At 49.3% G+C, this 22,842-nt stretch overlaps 2 protein-coding genes across 2 annotated transcripts; both read left to right on the plus strand.

The window, feature by feature from the left end:
- Positions 1-3: 3 nt before the first annotated feature.
- On the plus strand, positions 4-14,273 carry LOC102905454 (serine protease 46). Its single transcript, XM_042281776.2, has 5 exons — positions 4-143; positions 5,088-5,265; positions 5,436-5,695; positions 7,181-7,344; positions 13,761-14,273. Exons 1-5 carry the CDS (start codon positions 59-61, stop codon positions 14,013-14,015), a joined length of 942 nt encoding a protein of 313 aa, XP_042137710.1. The 5' UTR covers positions 4-58; the 3' UTR covers positions 14,016-14,273.
- A 2,166-nt stretch (positions 14,274-16,439) lies between these two features.
- On the plus strand, positions 16,440-22,807 carry LOC102905137 (serine protease 50). The gene is made up of 6 exons (XM_015994387.3): positions 16,440-16,687; positions 16,791-16,967; positions 19,606-19,768; positions 20,592-20,875; positions 21,942-22,108; positions 22,480-22,807. The coding sequence occupies exons 1-6, from the start codon at positions 16,462-16,464 to the stop codon at positions 22,714-22,716; spliced, it is 1,254 nt and encodes a 417-aa protein (XP_015849873.3). The 5' UTR covers positions 16,440-16,461; the 3' UTR covers positions 22,717-22,807.
- Positions 22,808-22,842: the final 35 nt, after the last annotated feature.

The following is a 22,842-nucleotide window of genomic DNA, read 5'->3' on the forward strand; positions in this document are numbered from 1 at the left end:
TGCACCATGGAGATGCTCCATCTTGTTCTAAGGAACGATAAGAGCTGGACTTCTTGCCATGGCGTGTGGATCAGTGGGTCCTCAGGGTCTTCTTTCACAACCACTTTCTTCTGCCAGATTTGACAATCTACCCTATGTGGAAGGTAAGGCAGGGACAGAGGCATGGAGGGATCTGATAGCCTGCTGTCTACATCCACTGCCCTTCTGCCCGCAGGCCTCCACTGGTCAGTACTGGGATGGGTGCATCCTCAGTAGACTGATGAAATAGACGTGGGCTGTGACCTTTCAGGACCCACATGACCCATAAAGTGTGGGGCAGTTCCAGTTTTCAGGATGATCACAAACAGACAAAGGAACAAAAATGAGAAACAAACTAGCATCCATGGGATGGATGAGCTTGTCTGGGAGTCTCAGGACTTATGACAATGACTGTGCTGTCTGAGTGTCCCTGGCGAGACAATTTACACCTCAGCACTGTATGCTGGGGGCTCTGTTTCACACAGGAAATCTGGGTCCAGTTTTAGTGGTTTGTGAGTTTTAGAACCAGGACTCAACAACAGTTTCCAATAGATGCTTTGGGATTGAAAATATTTAGGTGGCAGAGGATATCCAGGCTTTTCCTGAGAAAGGTAATTTTTGTGGTAGGAGCCCTACCTCAGGTCACCTGCTGCTGTACTTTTTGTGCCTGACAGTGAGCTAGCTGGGGTGATAACTGTGAATGGGGAATACATCCCCCAACGTGGGCACTGTCTTCTTCCATCCCCATGTGACACCCTTTCTCCTGGACTAGCACATTGTTGAATGCATGACTGAATGAGTACGCGGGCAGTCTTCTACCCTGAATGCTTTGTACTCCTGTCAAGTATTAGTGATGCTTTAATGGTTAGGGTATGTGTAGCACAAGCATGCATGCTAACTGCTTTGCCTCTGGTGAGGGGACAGGAGTCAGTTAGGACCTTACAGAAATGGAGACCTCAAAGCTGATATACATTTTCTGGTGGCCACCTATGAATGCAGAAACGAGTATCAGGATCCCCTTTGTAAGTGATGGTGCCTAGCTTCCAGAACTCCAAGAAAGGGTACCAAGGTCGGAAGTAGAGTCTATTTGAATCCTTGGGTGTCTGCTACAGATAGAAGGGCAACATTGTGCCTGGGGCAAGGTTGATCTGCAGTACACCGCACCTACTAATAGCCCATCACAGCTGGAGAGATAGCTCAGTGCTTAAGAGTGCACTGTTCTTCCAGAGGACTCAAGTTTGATTCCCAGTACCCACATCTGAGGCAGCTCTCGACTGCCTGTAACTCTAGCTCCAGAGGATTCTACATCTGCATTCACATGCATATATTAGTGCGCAGACATACATGCAGAGTTAAAAATAATAATGGAAATATTAAAAACAACCCATCAGGCTCCCTCCTTGGTGCTGGTACCTGGTGTTGGCATTATCTCCAGGCTGACTCCCATAAGTCCTATACAGGGTTTAGAGGAAGGATAGGGTCAGTGCTGTCTTGGACACAAGTTCTGGAAAGAGCTGTTCTTTGAGACCCAAGGATCTTACAGAGGGTAGGGAACACTGGGGAGAGGGCCAGCCTTGCCCCCAGAGTTGTCGCTGTGGGGATGGTGGAGCTCTTTTGTAGAACCTCAGCTTCTCTGGGGTTGCAGCTTTATGGGAAAAGAAAAGCACACTTCTTAAGCCCTCTCCTGACTACCAAAGTTGAGCAGTCTGGATAGGGATAGACTCGAATAGAAGCAAAAAGGTCTTAGTTACTGTACTGTTGCTGTGATGAAACACCATGACCAAGGAACTTATAAAAGGGAGCCTTTAATTGGGGTTTACTTACAGTTTCAGAGACTTAGTCTGTGATCACCATGGTGGGAAGCGTGGCCACAGCAGGCGTGGTGCTGGAGCAGTAACTGAGAGCTCACGTCTGATCCTTGAGTTGCTGGCAGAGGCTGGGCCTGGTGTGGGCTTTTGAAACCTCAGTGACATACTTTCTTCAACAAACCCACACCTCCTAATGTGGTGGTATTGTGTTCCCTGAAATATTGTGCACCCTAATAAACCTATCTGGGGTCAGAGACAGAACAGCCACAATATTAAACATAGAGAATAGGCAGTGGTAGCACACGCCTTTAATCTTAGCATGCCAGAAACAGAGATCCATGTATTCAAGGATACAGCCAAGCATGGTGACTCACACCTTTAATCCCAGAAAGCGAGCCTTTAATCCCAGGGAGTGATGGTAGAAAGCAGAAAGGTATATAAGGCGTGAGGACCAGGAACTAGAGGCATTTGGCTGGTTAAGCTTTTAGGCTTTAGAGCAGCAGTTCAGCTGAGAGCCATTCTGGATGAGGACTCAGAGTCTTCCAGTCTGAGGAAACAGGATCAGCTGAGGAATTGGCGAGGTGAGGAAGCTGTGGCTTCTCTGATCTTCCAGCACTCACCCCGATACCTGCCCCAGGTTTGTTTTTATTAATAAGAACTTTTAAGATTCGTGCTACATCCCAATCCTTCCCAAACAGTTACCAACTTTGAAAAAAACATTCAAATTTATGAGCCTTTGGGGCCATTCTCATTAACACCACCACAGTAGCCACAAGGAAGAAACAGCAGCAGCAACAAAAGATGGCCATGGACTCACCATGGTGTATGAGACAGTCCAGAAATGTGGCTCTCTGGGGTAGGGGCAGATCAGGGAAATAGGAGACAGGCATGGAGAAGGGTGTAGGTGTGAGTTGAGCAATGAGAAAGTAAGAGTACTCTGTGGAGACCTAGGAGGTAGTGCAGCACCTGCGGATCCCTGGGAAGGTCAGGAGTTGAAAGGAAGGACATTCTACCCACAGGAGTCTAAGCAAGGGAACAGGCCATGTATACCGGATAGCAGCAGGAGCCAGGGACGCATGGGATAAATGAACTTGAACTTCATGCATGGGCTGTGCATTAGCTTTGTGTGACAAGAAAATACCCGAGAGCCAGGTGTGGTGGTGGCACACACCTTTAATCCCAGCACTCAGGAAGCAGAGGCAGGAGGATCTCTGTGAGTTCGAGGCCAGCCTGGTCTGCAGAGCGAGATCCAGGATAGCCAGGGCTACACAGTGAAAACCTGTCTCGAACCCCTCGCAACCCCAAAAAAAAGCAACAAAAAATATATGAGACAGGTCTTCAAAGGAAGTAGAAAGATATATTTAATTGACAGTTTTCAAAATTCAAAGTCTAAAGATTTGTCACATGGGGTAGAGGTACCCTTTATGGAGGTAGCGACTGCCTGTCCTGGGAATGAGTACTTGTGCAAAGTCAGGAAGCAGAGAGAGACTGGGTGGGCTTCTCCGGTCCTTTGAGGACATGTTCGCAGTGATCTAAAGACCCCCACCAGACCCCATCTCTGTGCATGCTGTTACCATCAAGATGTTTTTCTTGATCACTTCCCCACCAGATTTCCTGAGACAAGGTCTCAGAACTTGGTACTCCCTGCTTCAGTCAGACTGGCTCTCAGGGGAGCTCCAGGGATCTACCTGGCTCTGTCCTTCAGGACTGGGGTTACAGGCATACATTGCCACATCTGGCTGGGAATCCAGACTTTGGTCCTCATACTTGCCCAACAATACCATACCCACAGAACCATGTCCTCATCCCTAGACCCCACCTCCTAAAGGTCTGTGACACCTCCATATATCACTTCTGGAGGACCAAGTCTTCACATATGGACCTTTGGAAGGGCACTCAGATTATAGTCCCACCATAGTGATTTCAGCAAGGTAGGATGTAGTTGATGTTTCTGCTATTGTATACAGTTCACCATAGATATTACTGTTCTCTATCATCCCCAAACTGGCCCCACCACAGCCCCCCAGACCTGCCTTGGCCATAGCTGTTGAGTCCTGACATGGTTCTACGTGGGTAGTGTACTGCGGAGGGAAGTAGACTCGTGGCATGGCAGCTTGTGATGGTGTAAAGGAGGTCCAGTTCCACCTGTCTGAGGAGCTCAGTGGCCACACGTGATTGCTTAACAGCCCGGACCGGCAGAAGACTCTCCATTAGAAACCCTTCCTCCCTTCCAGTCTTGACAGGGTCTCACTATGTAGACCAGGCTGGCCTCGGACTCACAGAGATCTGCCGACCTTCGCCTCCCGAGTGCTGGGACTAAGGTTGCTCATTACCAGACCCACTTCATGTTTCTTTAATCTTGTTCTGTAACCCTTTCTTATAGAATCATTTTCCTTTTCTTCTATTTTATAATATTTGGTTGTTAGTTTTGAAATCCCTGTGAAGAATTATTAGTAAATACCAATCCAGGCTGGTCCCATTAAAACAAAACAAAACACAAAAAGCAGGAACTGGAATGGTTCAGCGTTAAGAGTGCTGATTGTTCTTCTAGAGGACCAGGGTTTGATTGGCAGCACCCAGGCCAGGTGGCTCCCAACTGTCTGTCACTCCAGTTCCTCGGAATCTGATACCCTCTTATGTCCTCTATTGGTACTGCACACATATGATGTGCAGACGTACATACAAGCAAAACACTCACATACATAAAAATAAAATAATAAAGAAGCAAAACAAAAACAAAAATAAAATCTCAATCTCAGCTCCAGTTCATGCAAGCTGCCATCCTCCTATCCCTCCCTGTTCTTGAGGCCAGTGAGGGGCAGGCGAGCCTCTCTGTTTCCAGGGTGTGAGCCATGGCTCTAGCTGGACAATAAAACAACACTGTCTATGTATTTTTAGAGACAACCAACAGGAATCATGAACACTAGGTCCCATCACTTGCCCCTGGCTGACTATATTAACCCTCTAGAGGTCCTCTCCTCCTCTTCCTCCCCAAGTCATGGGCGAACTGTGGGCAGGAAGTCCTGGGGTGATGGTTCATAGCAAGGGTCAGACAGTTGGTCTCCATTATTTGGGGGCTTTCTTTGTAACGGACCACCTGCTGCCTCTAGGTTTGTGCTGCCAGTTTCTGAGGCAGTCGTCTCAGTCCCCGACTTGTGCAGATGGCAATGACTGCGTGGGCCATGGCTGAGAGACACTTGGACGATCTGCCCTGGCCTGTGGGGCTACCCTTGGCACCCCTCTCTCCACCTCTTTCCTCAGGGCCCTGGTTCTGGTCCTGCGGTCAGACCAACATATCCTGCAGGATGGTAAATGGGAAGATGGTAGAAGTGGGCAAGTGGCCATGGCAAGTAAGCATTCTTTTCCTGGGAATGTACGTCTGCAGCGGCTCCATCATCCACCACCACTGGGTCCTCACCGCTGCGCACTGCTTACAGAGGTCAGCCGGGGGTTCATCCTGGTCTGGGGTCTTTCTTTCAGGCCTGGGGGTCCTGGTGAATCTGGGATCTGGGAATAGAGAACATTACCCTAGGCAGCCTAGTGCTCAGAACCCTATCTCTGTAGCCATTCCTGGTCTTACTGCCGATCCTCTTCTTCCTGGGCCTGCAGATCCAAGGACCCGGCTAACTACACCGTAAAGGTGGGTGTCCAGAACCTCCCAGATAACAGCTCGGAGCTCATGATCACTAAGATTGTGATTCACGAGAACTTCAACAATCACATGTCTCACAACATCGCCATCCTGAAGCTCAAGTACCCTGTTACCTGGTCCCCCCTCGTCCAGCCCATCTGTCTCCCCACCACCAATTTCAAGCCAGCCGTTGGCACCATGTGTTGGGTCATCGGGTGGGGACAAGAAAAGACTAAAGGTGAGTGCAGTAGAGCAGAGGTCACTCATTCTCTTCTGTACTCTGTCATTTGCAAGCATTTCCTGAGCACATTCATACACCCATAGAGAGATGCAGTATTTGAGCAGAGAGACAAGAGGCCTGTGAGGACCTCAGTTTCCAAAGTTAAAATGTTTGTTTGTTTGTTTACTTGTTTATGTGTATGTGTGTGGGAGTACCTGTGCCACAGTGTATACCTGAAGGTCAAAGGACAACCTTGAAGGAGTTGGTTTTCTCTCTATCGTATGGGTCCCGGAGAGTCAAGCCCAGGTCATCAGGCCTGATGTGCTTGCTAAGCCATCTCACCAGCCCCCGAAGTTAACTTAGATCCTACACCAAGTCTTTAGCCTGCAGCAGAGTAGGAACTTCAGTCTTTGGCTATTTACAAGGGTGTGCTGAGGGCTTTCACCTCGATGTGTTCTGAAGCATTGAGGTGGCCTCTAGTCAATACGCACGCATGATTCTCAGAGAGGCAGCCCTGTTGGTGTTATCTGGAGTTCCGCCAACCTTTCAGCATGCAGCAGGTGCCACATCTAGCCTCTAGGGTCTTAACACCTTTCCTAAGAGCAGTGCACCAAGGCTTAGTCTCACAACACCTGAATGGTTGGGAAACATATCCTTGTTCTCACTCGTATGTAGGTTTCACTTCACATCCGTCCCTGGGAGACTTTCGCTTAGCTTTTTCCTTTTGTTTTGTTTTATGTTTTTTGGGTTTTTTCTTTTTCTTTTTCTTTTTTTTCCCTTTGTTTTTTGGTTGTTGTTGTTTTATTTTTTTGTTTGTTTTGTTTTTGTTGCTTTTTTTTTTTTTTTTTGTCGGAGCTGAGGACTGAACCCAGGGCCTTGCACTTGCTAGGCAAGCACTCTACCACTGAGCTAAATCCCCAACCCCCTGCTCTTTTCTTTTCTTTTCTTTTCTTTTCTTTCTTTCTTTTTTTTTTTTTTTTTTTTTGAGGCAGAGTCTCTTTACATAGCCCTGGCTATCCTGGAACTCACTCTGTAGACCAGGCTGGCCTCAAACTCAGAGATTCATCTTCCTCTGCCTTCCAAATGCTGGGATTAAAGATGTGTGTCATCCCCAGTTCTTGGCTTAACTTTCTTAATGAGTAGGGACATTTTTGAAAGCCAGGCTTCCACCTGCAGTTTTTATGAATGAGCATCTCAGGACATGACCCTGCCTTTCTCTCTCTCTCTCTCTCTCTCTCTCTCTCTCTCTCTCTCTCTCTCTCTCTCTTCCAAGACAGGGTTTCTCTGTGTAGCTTTGGAGCCTGTTCTGGAACTCACTCTGTAGACCAGGCTGGCCTTGAACTCACAGAGATCTGTCTGCCTCTGCCTCCCAAGTGCTGGGATTAAAGGTGTGTGCCACCACCACCCGGTGACCCTGCCTCTCACATGCACAAATGTGAATGACTCTCTGAGTTGGAAATAGGTTCCAAAGTTGAGGTCATGCCTAGATCTTTCTCTCTGTAGAGGCCAAGAAGACCCCCTACAGTGTCCAGGGCTTGGCTGTCAGGATCGTGAACAATGAAATCTGCAACCATCGGTACCAGTTCCTCCTGATGAAGAACCAGAAGACGTTCATTGGGAATGACATGCTGTGTACGAGCTCAGAATGGGGCCTGGACACTTGTCAGGTGTGGAATAATGTGCAGATGGAGTGGGGAGCAGGCAGTATGGGGGTCATGCTTTCCTTTCCATGTGCTCATCAGAGATTGTCACAACCATGATTGGGGTGACTTAGAGAAGAAAGAGTTTGTGTGGGGTTTATGTCCTAGAGGGATGGCAGTCCATCACTGTCCCTGCAGGGAGTGTGGTAGTAGGAAGGCAAGCCTGTCTCTAAAGCAGCACCTGGAATCACAAACAGGAAGCAGAGAACACACTGGGGATGGCGGGAAGCTTTTGAACCTCAGTGCCTGCCCCTGTGACACACTTCCTCCAACAAGGCCACACCTCCTAATCCTTCCGAAGGAAGTATTCAAACATGAGCCTTTCGGGGCCATTCTCACCCAAAACACCACAGGTGTGAAATGGTTTTTGTCCCTGCTACAGACAACTCTGTGTGTGTGTGTGTGTGTGTGTGTGTGTGTGTGTGTGTGTGTGTGTTTTAAAGATTTATTTATTATGTATACAGTGCTCTGCCTGCAGGTATGCCTGCATGCCAGAAGAGGGCACCAGATCTCGTTACAGATGGTTCTAAGCCACCATGCGGTTGCTGGGAATTGAACTCAGGACCTCTGGAAGAGCAGTCAGTGTTCTCAACCTCTGAGCCATCCCTCCAGCCCCCAACTCTTGGTGTTTATTTTTTATTTTTTAGAGAGGCACTCATTAAGTAGCCCTAGCTGGCCTGGAGCTCACCATTTAGACCAGACTTGCCTTAAAACTCACGGAGTTCTACCTGTCTCTGCATGCTGGAGTGGTGGGATTGAGGTCTTGCACCATCATGCCCAATTCCACCATTTTAGTGCTCCTGAATATTAGCCACATGCCTGCAGATCTGGTCCAGTCATGGCAGACAGTTTTGCAGAAATGATAGCATTCTGTAAGCTTCAGCCACTTGCTTTTTCTAGTCAATATTGTTTTTGAGATACATACTTCATTTTTTATTACTATATTTTATTTATATTATGTTTATAGGTGTTTTGCTCACATATATGTCTGTGTAATGTGTGACTGCCTGGTGCTTGAGAAGGCCAGAGAGGGCATCAGATCTCCTGCAAGTGGTGTGTTACAGATAGTTGTGAACCACCTGGTGGGCACTGGGAACCGAACCTGGGTCCTCTGCAAGAGCAACAAAGAGTCTTGACGGCTGAGCCATGTCCCAAACCCACAGATTCATATCTTCCTGAGCACATGTCTTAATTTCCCTCTGAAAGGCCCTACTCTCTTGAATGTAAAAGACAGAACTCCTCTGGGGGAAAACAGAGTTCTTTAAAGAAAACATATTTGTATACAAGAAAAACAGTAAGTATTCTTGGACCAAAGGTTTTTATGCTAAAAAGTATGTAAGTTAAAAAGTAGGTTTTTTTTTTTTTGTTTTTTGTTTTTTGAACTGAGGACTGAACCCAGGGCCTTGCACTTGCTAGGCAAGCGCTCTACCACTGAGCTAAATCCCCAATCTGTTAAAAAGTAGTTTTAATACTTGACAGGATGTCTGTGAAAAGAAATGAATTCATCATTGCTGCACCAAAGGACAGTGGGAAGTTCTCCCAGAGGTCTAACTGGAATGACAGTGTAGCCTCTGGCTTTACCTTGGCTGCTTTTGTACCTGGTAACATTATCTAGATTGCCCAACATTCTAGAAAAACAACTAGTTGGGTTTAATTTATTTACATCCAACAAACATTGCTGGGCTCTAGGGTGCAGTCAGGTCCAGGAAAGGTTCTGGCCTCTGGGAACAAGCAATTGTCACGCAGAATAAACCATGGAGCCTTCTCCCAGTGAGGCCGGGCTCCAGTGTAAGTTTAGAGATGGCTCACTGGTTAAGTCCCTTCGTGCTAGCAGAGGACCCCAGTTTGTTCCCAGCGCCCACATGATGGCCGATCACCATCCATAACTCCAGTTCTAAGGAATCCGGCACCCACTTCTGACCTCCGAGGATATTAGGCACGCGTGCAGTGCGCAGACAGACATGCATGCAAAATACTGATACACATAAAGTAAAATAAATCAATCTTTTCTTTAAAGGTGTTTAGACCAAGTCATTCTCTCTGTTAAGTTCTAGTGTGAGAACACATATACTTCACTTGGGAAATAAGTTGTTCATGTTTTGGAACATTTGAAGTATCAGAAATTACCTCCCCCTTGAAGGTTGAGTTGAAGTTGCCTGGAGGACGTGGACAGACATGTTTTCTGTTGAGGGATTGTTCTTAGACACTATTGTAAATTGTTTTACTCATAGTCATTGGGTTAATCAATTTCCCATCACTCTGCAATCTTAAACTTTTTAACTACATGTATTTATTTATCTGTGTGTGGTGGGGTGCGTGGATGCTATGGTGCAGAGAGCCACTTGTGGGAACTGGTTCTCTCCTTCCCCCACGTGGGTCCCAGGGACTACACTCAGGCCACCCGGCTTTCACCTCCCTGACCCTCCTCTGTTCCCTTCTGAATTAGTCTGAATCATTTGCATTTTCTTAGCAATAATTCACCTGAACTGGATTTAAATCCACAGAGGTTGTAAACAGTCTTAAGGTTCTGGGAGAGAACATTTTCTAGGCATAGATCCTCTTCTCTGTTCTTATTCAAACCAGAGGGTGTGTGTTATCCCGGCCGCCGCCACCAGCTTCATTTCCCAATTCAATGACTTCTTTGCTTTCTAATACATGAATTATCCTTACTAATTCCTTTTCAAGTGTTTTGAGCCTAATGTTCATGGACAAATGATTGTTGATGTTAATGAATAATTTATTTTCCTTCTTTTGTTTGATGCTAAAACTTCTTGCAGTCCTTAACTAAAATTTGCAACATTTAGGCAACATTTTGTGGGCTTTGCAATATGTGGCATTCTATGCGTCTATATCTAATTATAGATTTAAATTCTGTTTCCACTGTAACATTTTTGAAGGTTAGCTTTCATTTTTCCATTGAAGTATATATATTTCAATGTGATTATATATATATATTTTGGTGTGAAAACAAAGTGTCCACATGCAATAGATGTCTGTCTGTCTGTCCTCTAGTGTCTCTCTCCACATGTTCTTTCTGCCTCTAGACCTCTAACAAGGACTCCCATAGTATAACTGCTGGCCTCTCTATGGCTTGGTTTTCCCCTTTGTCTTTCTGTTATAGGCATCTGTCTACTCCCTTCTGTTTAATGCATGTCCTTAAAGATGTTTCTGTCTTTGGAGAATACTTAGTGCTCTTAATACAGTTTATTTTAGATAAACAATATTGTCCTACATATCCAGATCATCCCATATTCTTCTCAGGATGTCTGTTTGTTTGAGAAAGGACCCATGTGGCCCAGACTAGCCTCAAACTCTATGTATTTGAGGATGACATTGAGCTTCTGATCTTCCTGCCTCTATCTGAGGGCTGGGATTATAAGGATACCACCATGTTCATGTAACTCTGAGGATCAAACCCAGGTCCTTGTGCATATTCAGTAAGCATTCTCCCAACTGAGCTACATCTCTATCCCCAAATGTCCTATCTTAATTCATCATCTATTTTCAACAATATTTGGTGTCTTTTACTTCCTGGATAGTCTCTATTTAGATGTAATTAGGCTGAACATATTCCTCTTCAGGACTGTGAATTTTGAAGATTCTTTTTGAAAAAGATTTCATTTTCATTTTTAATTGTGTGTGTGTGTGTGTGTGTGTGTGTGTGTGTGTGTGTGTGTGTGTGTGTTGTCTATGTGTCGGTTTTTCCATACAACTGTATGGTGTCCATCCATCCCTGGGAACTAGAGTTACAAGTAGTTGCAAGCCACACAGTGTGGATGTTCTGGGAAAACTTGGATCCTCTGGAAGAGCAGTACATGCACATAACCTAGGAACCATCTCTCCAGTCTGTTAAAACCTCTTTTTAAGATGTGTTTCATCTCAAGACATAAATATATGGCTCTGTATGTTTTTAATTAGTTTTGTCTTTTTCACTGTTCATGTTTAGAGTTTTGCTCTGGAGTTTGTGCTGGGATTCAGTTTCATTCATCTCTATTCTAAGAGCCAATTTCTTTACCCTCAGTAACATGTACCAAGTCCCTCGCAGGCGTTCACCAGGCTATGGGCTTTGCACTGTCCTGTTGGTTGCCTTTCCTGTTTGTATGGCAGTACATATCCTGTTTCTATCATGGTAAGCTTTGGAATATATCTGTCTGCTTGGTCAAATCTGCCCCCACACTGAGGCTTCCAATTTTCTCTTCTTTCTCCAAAAAGTCCATGTAGTTCATGGCCTCTCATTCATCAGTATCGTTTTAGAATCAGATTGCCAAGGAACTGAAAAAGCCCTGCGCTCCTTTCAATGGGTCGATTTCTAACAGTAATTTAATAATTGTCATGGTTCTAATCTTATTTACGCTTAACTCTATACGGAATAGAGACAAAATGTTTTTTAACTGTGTCTGGAGAATGAAAACTGGAACAACCAACATGTCTTCTCCTCCTAGCAAGCCTGAAAGACAGTGCTGTGTAGATCAGGGAGCCTCAGGGGCAGTTCCCTCTCAGGCCTTGAAGCCTGGGACTTCGTCTCTGGGTTTCTGCCAGCAGCCACATGCATGCTGTTCCTTGGACTACTTCAAACAACTCAGCTCATTTCTTGGAATCACGCAGTGTGAAACCAGCCTGTCCATGCATGTGTGGTGTGTGTTTCTACTCTGCCCTTTCTCTGCGGGGTAATTTTGGGCAGGGTATTTCCCAAGGCTTCTTCCTTTGGAGTTCTCCTCTGGATGATGGCAAGCAAGGAAGGCTCTAAGTTGCGCTTTGGTCTCCTGAATCTGTGAACAAGGCTGTGAACTTGAAGCTTGCTCTCACAGGATTTGATACAGGCTTTGGACTAAAAGCCAACTCCTGGGGTCTCCTGACTTTCTGGATTCCACTCCCCATTCAAGTTTGGGGCTTCGAGGAATCTTTACTTTCCTGTACTCTCGTGCATGCAATTAAGATGCTATTTTTTGGAACAAGGCAGTGGCTCAGAGGTTAAAGTACTTGCTGTACAACGGTAAAGACCAGGGTTCAAATCCCCAGAACCTATAAATGTTGAGTAGGTGTGGCAGCCTGCAGATAATTCGAGCCTCCGATGGTGTGGTCATAGGATCCCTAGAGCAAGCTGACTCATAAGACTAGCAATCTGGGGTGGGGAGAGCACTGGGTTTGACTGAGATTCTGCTTAAATGAATAAGGTGGGAGTGATGGAAGATGATTCCAGACTTAAGCCTTGGGCTTCTCCATGAACGCTTATACACATGTGCACATGTACCCCATACATGCAAACATACACAGCACACATATACGCATACATGAAAGTGGGAAAAGAAGTAAAAAGATGTTTTTTAAAAAAAACACATTCTTTTTTGTTTTGTTTTTGTTTTTTTCATTTTGTTTTGTTTTTTCAAGACAGAGTTTCTCTGTGTAGTTGTGGTTCCTGTCTTGGATCTCGCTCTGTAGACTAGGCTGGCCTCGAACTCACAGAGATCCGCCTGGGTCTGTCTCCCGAGTGCTGGGATTAAAGGTGTGCGCCACCACACCTGGCCAGCAACAGCATTTCTGTGCACTAGTGGAGCCTCTGTTCTTGTCCTTCGGCAGAATTTTATTGTTATTTTCCTTAATTGTCTTCCGTGTCCTTCAAAACATCATGTCCTGGGAATCTTTTACGTTATGTTAAGGGATAAATTTACTAAACTCTTTTCCTGGTTCATAAAGTTTCAAACGTTACAGAGAAATGTAAAAGGGAGAAGGGCTTTTTTTTTTTTTTGTTTGTTTTTTTTTTTTGGTTTTTCGAGACAGGGTTTCTCTGTGTAGCTTTGTGCCTTTCCTGGGACTCACTTGGTAGTCCAGGCTGGCCTCGAACTCACAGAGATCCACCTGGCTCTGCCTCCCGAGTGCTGGGATTAAAGGCGTGCGCCACCACCGCCTGGCTGGTTTGTTTTTTCTTATGCTGGAGATAGCGTCCAAGGTCCTGTGCATCATAGGCGAAGGCTCTGTCACTGGGTGGTAGTGAAATCCCATAAAAAGAATTTTTAAAATCCTAAGAAACCTACTGTTACCTTTTGATGTATGACACTGTAAAGGGTCTTTTTCTGCATTCACCTGTCTGTACACCCAAGCAGGGGAGCTGGCTGGCGCTTCTAAGATCGCCCCCTGTAAGCAAGACCGTGGGAAAGAGCAACAACTGTACCTTGGAGGCCCCCCAGGGCTTCGGGAGGGCTCAACCATCAGAGAGCTAGCAGGACAATGGAGAGGCCAGTGTGGACCCAAGCTTGAACCTTAGCACAGATGTATATGTCACAGGAAAGGTTCAGAGGCAGGCCTCATTCTTGGGGACAACAAAGGCCTAATCTAGCAAACAGTGCTGCTTCTTGACGCCTCCCTTCCTCTCCCCCCGCCCGCAGGACACCTCTGGCAGCTCCCTGGTTTGCCAGATGAACAAGACCTGGATCCAGATGGGGGTGGTGAGCTGGAACTTCGGCTGCGGCCGCCGCCAATTCCCAAGCATCTACACCAGCACCTCCCACTTCACCCAATGGATCAAGAGACAGATCGGCGACCTGCGGTTTGCCAGCATGGCTGTCCCCCCCTTCCTGAGCCCGTTCATCCTCACTGGCTACATCTTGCTGGTTTCCCTGGGCTCCCTGTGGCTCTTGTGAGCCTGTTTCTGTAACAGTCATTCCCACAGACCGCTTCTCCCTTCTCTCTGCTCCGCCCTCAGAAGTGGACACTGGAGGCTGAACAGGACTTCAGGACAGAGGGACTCTGGGGAAGGGTCCTAGACCCACTGTGGGTTTTGCCCTCCAGTTGTTCAATGAAGATGCTCTTGAACCTTTTGAGCCATTTGAAGTTATCACATTCTTGACTTTGACCAAAGCCCTAGAACACTCCCCTCATAAAACCTGGCTGTTTCTCAAGCTGAGCCTTCTTGGATACTCTTACTCTATGTCTGTCATAGGTGTGGTGTGTGATCTTGGGATGTTGTTCCCTTGTAGTTTTATCTTAAAAACAAACAAACAAACAAACAAACAAAACAACAACAACAAAAAAAAAACTTCTAGCCCAGCAATGGTGGCGCACACCTTTAATCCCAGCACTCAGGAAGCAGAGGCAAGCAGATCTCTGTGAGTTCGAGGTCAGCCTGGTCCACAGAGCAAGTGGACAGCCTCCAAAGCTACACAGAGAAACCTTGTCTTGGAAAAACAAAAGCAAGCAAACAAACAAAAACCAACAGAAACCTTTTATGGGTATGTATGTATGTGCATGTGGAAGTGAGAGTGTCAGATTTCTCCCAGAGCTGGAGAAATTACAAGTGGTTGTGGGCCACCCCATGTGACCACAGGGACTCAAACTCAGGTCCTCCACAAGAGCAGTACACACTGGTCCACCTCTCCAGCCTGTAGCCCCCTCTTTTGCTCACTGGGACTTGAAGTCCCCACTCTGTGAACCCAGCAGTTCAGCAGCTCCCATGTTCCCAAGGCCTCTGACCTGTGTCTCTGAGACCGTCTTTCCGCAGGCCTTTCTGTAAGGGCTGACTTCTTTCTAGGAGACTTCCCAGGGCCGGATCACAGGCTTGCCCCTCCTAGCTGGGTTCTGGTGCCTCCCGGTCTCTGCCTAACCCTAACTTTCCCCTGAGTGGTTCTAGACCCCAGCCTGTCCCTCCTCTATCTCTGGTAGGGGTGGGTGATGTGAGTTCCTGCTTGAGATGTGTGACAGACATGACTGTATCCTGGGCTCTTGGGCTGATTCACCCACCTCCATCAGTGACCTCCTCGGGTCTGCCAGCTCAGAGCAGCAGTTCCCCTGTCCCCATGCGGAGGTCAGAAATGCGGCAGCCCTGTCTGCATTTTCCACTAAATGGCCTGCTCAGGTGTTTCTCCCGAGAGCGTAGGCCTTGACAAAAGTGAGAATGTTCCAGCTTGATCCCACTTTCACTTTGTCTATTGGGCTGGAAAATTCCTATATCCTTGCACCAAAGCTTCCAGTAGTATTCCACATTACTTTTTTTCTTTTTTTAATATTTCTTTATTATGTATACAGTGTTCTGCCTGCAGGCCTGAAGAGGGCACCAGATCTTATTGTAGATGGTTGTGAACCACCACGTGGATGCTGAGAATTGAACTCAGGACCTCTGGAAGAGCAGCCAGTGCTCTTAACCACTGAGCCATCTCTCCAGCCCCTCCATATTACTTTTTAAACGTGTTAACTGTGCTGTTGAACCATCAACATGTTACTCAAATGTCCAGTGACCTTCTGTTCTCGCTGTTGACCGATGGACACCATCACCTCTCATTATGGTCCCAGTAAGTGGATCTAGAAAGCACACTGCTTCAAGTGGTGTGGGCTTTAAAAACTGTTATTGAAGCCAAGCTTGGTGGTTCACAGCTATCTCCCCAGTACTTGGGAGGCCAAGGTAGGGTAGCTGTCAGTTTGGGGCCAGCCTGGGCTACATAGTGAGACCCTAATGAACACATTAGTTTGCTTTAGTTTCCTAAGACCTGTGCTCTCAAGATAGGATGGCCATTTTTACTATATCAGTCCTACCAATCCATGAACATGGGAGATCTTTCCATCTTCTGGTATCTTCTTCAATTTCTTTCTTTGATGCCTTCGAGGTTTTTTTGTTTTTGTTTTTTGGTTTTTTTTTTTTTGGTTTTTTTTTTTTTTTTTTTTTAGATTTATTTATTTATTATGTATACAGCACGTATACCTGCAGGCCAGAAGAGGGCACCAGATCTCATTACAGATGGTTGTGAGCCACCATGTGGTTGCTGGGAATTGAACTCAGGACCTCTGGAAGAGCAACCAGTGCTCTTAACCTCTGAGCCATCTCTCCAGCCCCTTGTTTTTTTTTTTTTTTTTTTTTTAATCATGTCAACATTCAAGAGGAAGATAAGGATGCCCGCTGAGGGGAGTAAGGGATTAGCAGGTCAGGGTTGGCCTTCCTCTTGCTGCTGATGCTGCTGGTGGAGATAGCATGGAACCTTCGGAGCTAGCTGAGGCGAAGCAAACTGACCCAGGGGAAGGGCCCGCCAAGTGTGAGGGCAGACACCAGGCAGGAGCGGGGCACAGCTTGCGCGCTATTCTGCAGGAGCGCCCCAACGAATGGCACCCAGGGGGCGCCACGCAGGCTGGGCACCCAAGCGCCCGATGGAGGGCGCCATTGCGGAGGAACCTAGCGGCGCAATGGAGCGCGGGTGCTGGGCAGGGGTCCGCGGGCAGGGCCCTCAGGGTCCCCGTGGGCCCGGGGCCTCTCGCACCCGCACCCGTACCGGCGCCCTGCTCCTGCTGCTCCTGCTGCTGCTGCTGCTGCTGCCTCGGCGGCCGGCAGGTGAGCCCGTCGGGTCCCCAGCGCCCTCCCGGTCCCCAGCGCCCTCCCCGGCGGGCACGCCCACACCCCTGGCCGCCTCTGACCCGCTCCTGACCTTCCGCAGGCTGCTTGGCCGCAGGCGAGTTCCCCGGGACGCTGCCCACCGCAGTCCCGACCGGCCCTGGCGGCCCCTGTGACCCCAGAGCCACCTGTCCCTCAGGCAGGCTTCGCCTTCCCCGGCAGGCCCCTGCACCGACCACCACGCCACAGACCGCGGGGACGCAACCCAGCGATCTCCCCTGTGAGTACTGGGCAGGATTTGGGACCCCTGAGGTCGAAGGGTCAAGGGATCGAGGGCCCAGAGGACAGTCCATGGATGGGAAAGCCCCTGTACCCACGTTTATTGAGCACTGGAGGTTGGGCCAGGCCATGGTCCTGTGCTTACAGCAGGCCTTTCATGAGGTGAGGTAAATAGGAGACAAGGAAAGTCTCGGTGGGAAGAGTTGGGGGGTGCTGTTGAGGTGTCCAGAGCTGGCTGCTAGCCAGATGCCTGTCCGGCAGCTGCAGGCCTGCCTTGGACCTGATCTGACCCTGTCTCGGTTCCCAGCCCACAACACAATTCCAAGAGGGCTGTGTGAGTCCTCTTGTGCGGTCTGCAAGGCACACCTGCTTATTTTAATGTCCTTGCTGTTGGTGTGGTAAAGTAACTTGGGGGGCAGTGCTTACACTTCCAGGTCACAGTCCACCACGGAGGGAAGCCAGGGCAAGGGCCTGAAGCGGGAACTGTGGAGGAAGGCTGCTTGCTGACTCGCCCTCCCACAGGATAATGCTTAGCAAGCTTTCTTACACAGCCCAGGACCACCTGCCCAGGGACGGTGGCCCCCCCCCCCCCCAGGGCCGTGCCATCCAGCATCAATTAATGATTGCCACTGAATTACTCACGGGCCGATCTGACTCAGTGTACGCTTTTCTTCCAGAAGACTCTGTGTAGTGCAGGTTGACATGTAAACCTAACCAGTGCACCAGCATACTTTCTCATAAGCAGGGGTCTGTAGCTGAGACCCACGTGAGAAAGAGTTACTATCCTGGGATTCAATGAAGTCACTTTAACTGTTTCAAAAAAGTCTAGCAGGGGACACCAAGGGACTGTACGTGGTACATGCTGATGGTCTGTCAGCTGAGTATCGTTTAAAAATGCAGTGATGGGGTTTGGGGATTTAGCTCAGTGGTAGAGCGCTTGCCTAGCAAGCGCAAGGCCCTGGGTTCGGTCCTCAGCTCTGGGGGAAAAAAATGCAGTGATGGGCTGGAGAGATGGTTCAGTGGGTAAGAGCTCTTCCCACCTGAACAAACGTGAGAACCTGAGTTAAAACCTGGAATCTAAGCTGAAAGCTGAGTGGGTAGGGTCTCGTGCTCCAGTAACCCCAGCATGTTGGGGGTTAGGGGTGGGCAGCAGAAACAGGAGATTGCTGGGATCCTGGTCCCTGGCTGAGGAGGCTGCCAAACCAGCTTCAAGTTCAGTGAGGGACCCTGTATCAGAATACCGTGGAGAGTGATGAGAGACTCAAAATCCTCCTCGGGCCTCCACACAGGCACGCACGCACGCACAAGAGTGTGCGTGCGTGCGTGCGTGCGTGCGTGCGTGCGTGCGTGTGTGTGTGTGTGTGTGTGTGTGTGTGTCCGCCCATCCACTCGAGAATGATGTAGATAAAGTGCAACACCTGAGTAGCATTTACCAGGCCCTGGGTTACATTCCCAGCATTACAATGAATACATAAACATGTAAACAAATATGTAAACATGCTGGCCATAACCCATTTACTTGATTTCACAATCCACTGATTTGTTTAGAAAAGGCTTGAGTGGAAGCTAAATATGGGCATCTTCAACTTCCTTTATTTTATTTTTATGCATATAGTGGTTTTGCCTGCCTGCATGCATGCATGCATGTATGCCCGATGCCTCTGGAGGCCGGAAGAGAACACCAGAGCCCCCAAAACTAGAGCTGCAGATGGTTGTGAGCTCACAGTGCATTCTGGGAACCCAATTCCTATCCTCTGGAAGAGCAATCAGTGCATTTTTTGTTTGTTTGTTTTTATTTTTAGAAACAGGGTCTCTCTGTGTAGCTTTGACCGTCTTGGAACTCATTCTGTAGACCAGGCTGGCCTCGAACTCACAGAGGTCCTGTGCCTCCCGAGTGCTGGGATTCCAGGCGTGCGCCGCCGCCGCCGCCGCCGCCGCCGCCGCCGCCGCCGCCACCGCCACCACCACCACCCGGAGCAGCCGTTCTCCTCACAGCTGAGCCATCTCTCTAAACCCCATCTTCCATGTCAGAACTTTTTCTGAAGTGCCCTCAGTCGTCGGCCCTCCTCCCTCCGGAAGGGTGCACCAGGTCCCAGAATCCTCACCGCCTTTGGTTCTACAGACGCTTAGCTTTTGTGAGACGGCTGTGTGATGTAGTTTAGGGCTGAGTCCCAAGGAGGCCAAGCAAGCTTCACAGCTCTTGTCACTCTGCTCTCCTCTCTGGGATGTGCCTGCTCCCTCTTACAGTCTGTTTCACTGTGGGGCCATTGGTCTTTCTCTCCATGAATCACAAGAGGGGGTTCCCAGAGAAGGGGTGGGGTCTGCATTGGCTCAAGAAGGGGGAGCAATCTGCAACCAGATAGAAATACAGGTGCATTCGTGAACATCTGGCTGAAGCGGAGTCGTCCACTAGGCTGATTATTGGGGGCCTGAGCTGTAGGAACAAGGAAATAGGTACCTGGGTATAGTGCCGAGGCTTTGCTAAAGCTGGAGATGGCCGTGGATGGATGCTGTCTTTCCATAGGGTGGGTAGAAACAGGTGAGAGGCTGGGGAGGCTGGAGGGAGGCCAGAGTGGGGACAGAGCCACAAGATGTGGCCGGTGAGCTTGTCACTTCCTCATGCTCTTTTCTCCCTCTAGTCTGCGGCACCTCCCATGAGACAGACCCTACTCTCCGAGACCCAGAAGCCATGACTCGGCGGTGGCCATGGATGGTCAGTGTGCGGGCTAACGGCATCCACATCTGTGCTGGCACCCTTATTGCTTCCCAATGGGTGCTGACCATAGCCCATTGCTTGACCCAGTGAGTCGGGGCCCAGGTGGGTGGGTGGGTGGGTGGAGAGGCATCTGGAATACTGGAGACCCAGTCCTGCGTGGAGCCCAAGCGCCAGTCCCAGCCTCGTCCTCACTCTGAGCAAGGGAGGGTTGAGTCTCACAGGCTCCTTCCTGGGGCTCAGCCTTTGGCATGTGCCCACCCTTTGCCCTTTTACCTGCCCGACAGTCCTGAGCAGTCCTCCGTAGGTAAGGGAGGCTCAGAGGACCCTAGGTTCCAGGTACTTCTCTTCCCTTCGTCAATCAATAGTTTCTAGTTTTCCTCAGAGAGGCCCCGGCTTAGAACCTCTCCGGGTGGATAGAGACGGAAGACAGACATAGATTGTGTGGAGACAAAAGGATGGCTGTGCCAATGTTGTGGGGTCTGGGGACTCCTGAGAGTAGTGTCTATGTTTCCCTTGAGGACTGACCAGTGAAGACAGGTTCCAGGTTGACATAAGGATCAACAGAGTGACTTCAAGAGGTGTCCTGTGGAGGGTGGCTTGAGATCTAGGCCGTGGTCATTACTATAGGAACTCTGTGAGGAAATGGAGTCTATATATCCCAACTCGACCACTTCCTAAGGGTACATCCCTGAGCAGGCCAGGATTCTTTGAATCTCTGAATCTCTCCTCCACAAAATAAGAGGACCACACAGTGTGTGCAGGGCTCTGTCCTGAGGAATAGGCTCAGGGGACCATGAAGCCCGGGGTGGCCTGCCTGGATTGCTTAGAGGGCCACAGTGATGTGGAGGGCAGGACTGGGGGCTGAGGCAGGAGCCTAGAGCTGATGGAAGACCCCCCCCCTTCCCGTAGGCAACACGCTAACTATACAGTGAGGGTGGGGAGTCCATGGATTAACCGGACCACGGTAACCAGCACAGACGTGCCAGTACGTCAGATCTTCATAAACAGCGGCTACCAACCCAGGCGGCTCTGGTCTTGGGTCGGCCGGACCAACGACATCAGCCTCCTCAAACTCCAGTGGGGGCTCAAGTACAGCAAATATGTGTGGCCCATCTGCCTGCCCGGCCTGGAATATATGGTGGAGGACAGTTCTCGCTGCACCGTGACAGGCTGGGGGTATCCCCGGATTAATGGTGAGTCAGAGTCCCACCCCCAGCCCGGGGTGCGTGGTGGGAGAAAGGACTGGATGTGGCTGGGGTGCCCCATGGATGGACATTTCTGGAGTACCTTCTTTAAGGAGCTGGCTGATCCAGGAACTCCTTGTTTGCTTTCTCATCTCTGAAGTCCCCCCCCCCAAGTTGAGGGTCTTGTCAGTGAACATATCATGGTCATTACCGCCCTTGAAGTCTCGGGACCAAGGCAGCAAGGAGGTCTCAGAACAATAGCTTGTCACCCATACACAACCCTAGGGCATCGGCAAGTAGAGTGCAAGAGGGTGAGTCCCCATTTCTGCAGAAGGCTTCCCAGAATCGCTGCAGCTTGTGTCTGGAAGTTGAGAGTCACACAAGGTCCCCTCACATCCCTTCCCTTCAGTGACCCTCGATCCCTTGTGATTCCAGTATAGGAGCAAGGCCCTCAAGACAGGCTGTCCTCTCACACCCATTCAAGGGATCATTTTTCTCATGGCTTCTGGGAATATCTAACTCCCTTTATGGGGCCACCAATGCACAAGAGAGATGCCCTTCTCTGTATCCTTGAGGATCCGATTTGCCCTCTAAACAGCCTGTTCTGTGACCTATCTGGGAGTGATCACAAGTTTCCTGACGCCCAGGAGCTCAGATATACTTTGGGTGGGATGTAAAATAGTGCTGTGGGATGGGGGTGGGTGGGGTGGGGTATCCATGGAGCGGGTCTGGGCATCATGAGGTGGCAGCTCTCGGGACAGCTTTGGGAACAAAGGCTTTGGCCCTGAGAGCACTGGCAAGCACTTGGAAGAGGACTAGCAGAGGCCATCGGTGTGGACTGTCTGTTCCAGCACCTCTGTATGGGGCAACCTTGGCACCTCTGTATGGGGCAACCTTGGCACTTCTGTATGGGGCAACCTTGGCACTTCTGTATGGGGCAACCTTGGCACCTGCTGGCCGGAGGGAGAATCCCCCAGACATGGAGACATCTCTATGACTACCATGCAAAAGAGACAGAACGGGTAGCTGTGAGCCACCGTCAGTGGCTAAACCTGAATGGGGACCTGTCCCACAGGCAGGTGGCCCCAGTTCCAAACCCTCCAGGAGAAGGAAGTCTCCATCCTGAACAGCAAGAAATGTGAGCATTTCTACCACAAGTTCTCCAGAATCTCCTCCCTGGTTCGGATCATCACATCTCAGATGATCTGTGTCTCGGACAACAACAGGGAAAAGTTCTGCTACGTGAGGACCTCTGCCCCTATTCATCTATCCCGAGGGCCAAGGGGTGGAGGGGTGCAGGAGGCAGAGCTGAGGGCTGGGGAGAGGGGAGGGGAGAGTGAGGAGAGGATGGAGAGGGCAGGCGAGGGCAGGGGTGTGGAGGCTGGAAAGGGGTGGACCGAATCGGATGGAAATGAGAGGGGTGGGTGTGGAGCTAAGGCTAAGGAGTGAGGAGGAAAGGATGGGTCAGGAATGCCTACCCGCTTTGTCCACACTGGGAGGCTACGGAAAGAATCCGGTGGGAAACACCCTGGGCTGGCTCCTTGAGTGGAGTTCTGTCCTCTCAGGCATGGCGTCACCTCCCTGATCCCTTTTAACTTCCTCCCTCCTTACAGGAGATAACTGGCGAGCCCTTGGTCTGCTCTTCAGGCGGCACATGGTACCTGGTGGGGATGATGAGCTGGGGCCCCGGCTGCAAGAAGAGCGAGGCCCCGCCCATCTTTCTGCAGGTCTCCTCCTTCCAGCCGTGGATCTGGGACCACCTTAGTGGGGAGGCCCTGGCCCTCCCAGCCCCTTCCAGGATGTCGCTCCTGGCTTTCCTTCTGCTCCTCGGCCTTCTTGTTACTCTGTGACACTGCCGGGTCCCCTTCCCTTCCTACTGAGTGTTGCGGTGGATGTGGCAATCAGCAGGGACTAGCAGAGATTAAACACTTCTTTTCCCCACATCTCCTCCTTCTGAGCCGCTCTAGTGGGAAGCA

The sequence above is a fragment of the Peromyscus maniculatus genome, chromosome 7, assembly GCF_049852395.1.
Source record: "Peromyscus maniculatus bairdii isolate BWxNUB_F1_BW_parent chromosome 7, HU_Pman_BW_mat_3.1, whole genome shotgun sequence".
Taxonomy (NCBI): domain Eukaryota; kingdom Metazoa; phylum Chordata; class Mammalia; order Rodentia; family Cricetidae; genus Peromyscus; species Peromyscus maniculatus.

Coding starts and splice junctions, on each gene's coding strand:
- LOC102905454 (XM_042281776.2), top strand. CDS start 59: ATGGCGTGTGGATCAGTGGGTCCTCAGGGTCTTCTTTCACAACCACTT. Junction 144..5,087: donor CAATCTACCCTATGTGGAAG/GTAAGGCAGGGA, acceptor CTCTTTCCTCAG/GGCCCTGGTTCTGGTCCTGC. Junction 7,345..13,760: donor GGGGCCTGGACACTTGTCAG/GTGTGGAATAAT, acceptor CCCCGCCCGCAG/GACACCTCTGGCAGCTCCCT.
- LOC102905137 (XM_015994387.3), top strand. CDS start 16,462: ATGGCACCCAGGGGGCGCCACGCAGGCTGGGCACCCAAGCGCCCGATG. Junction 16,688..16,790: donor GCTGCCTCGGCGGCCGGCAG/GTGAGCCCGTCG, acceptor GACCTTCCGCAG/GCTGCTTGGCCGCAGGCGAG. Junction 19,769..20,591: donor ATAGCCCATTGCTTGACCCA/GTGAGTCGGGGC, acceptor CCCTTCCCGTAG/GCAACACGCTAACTATACAG.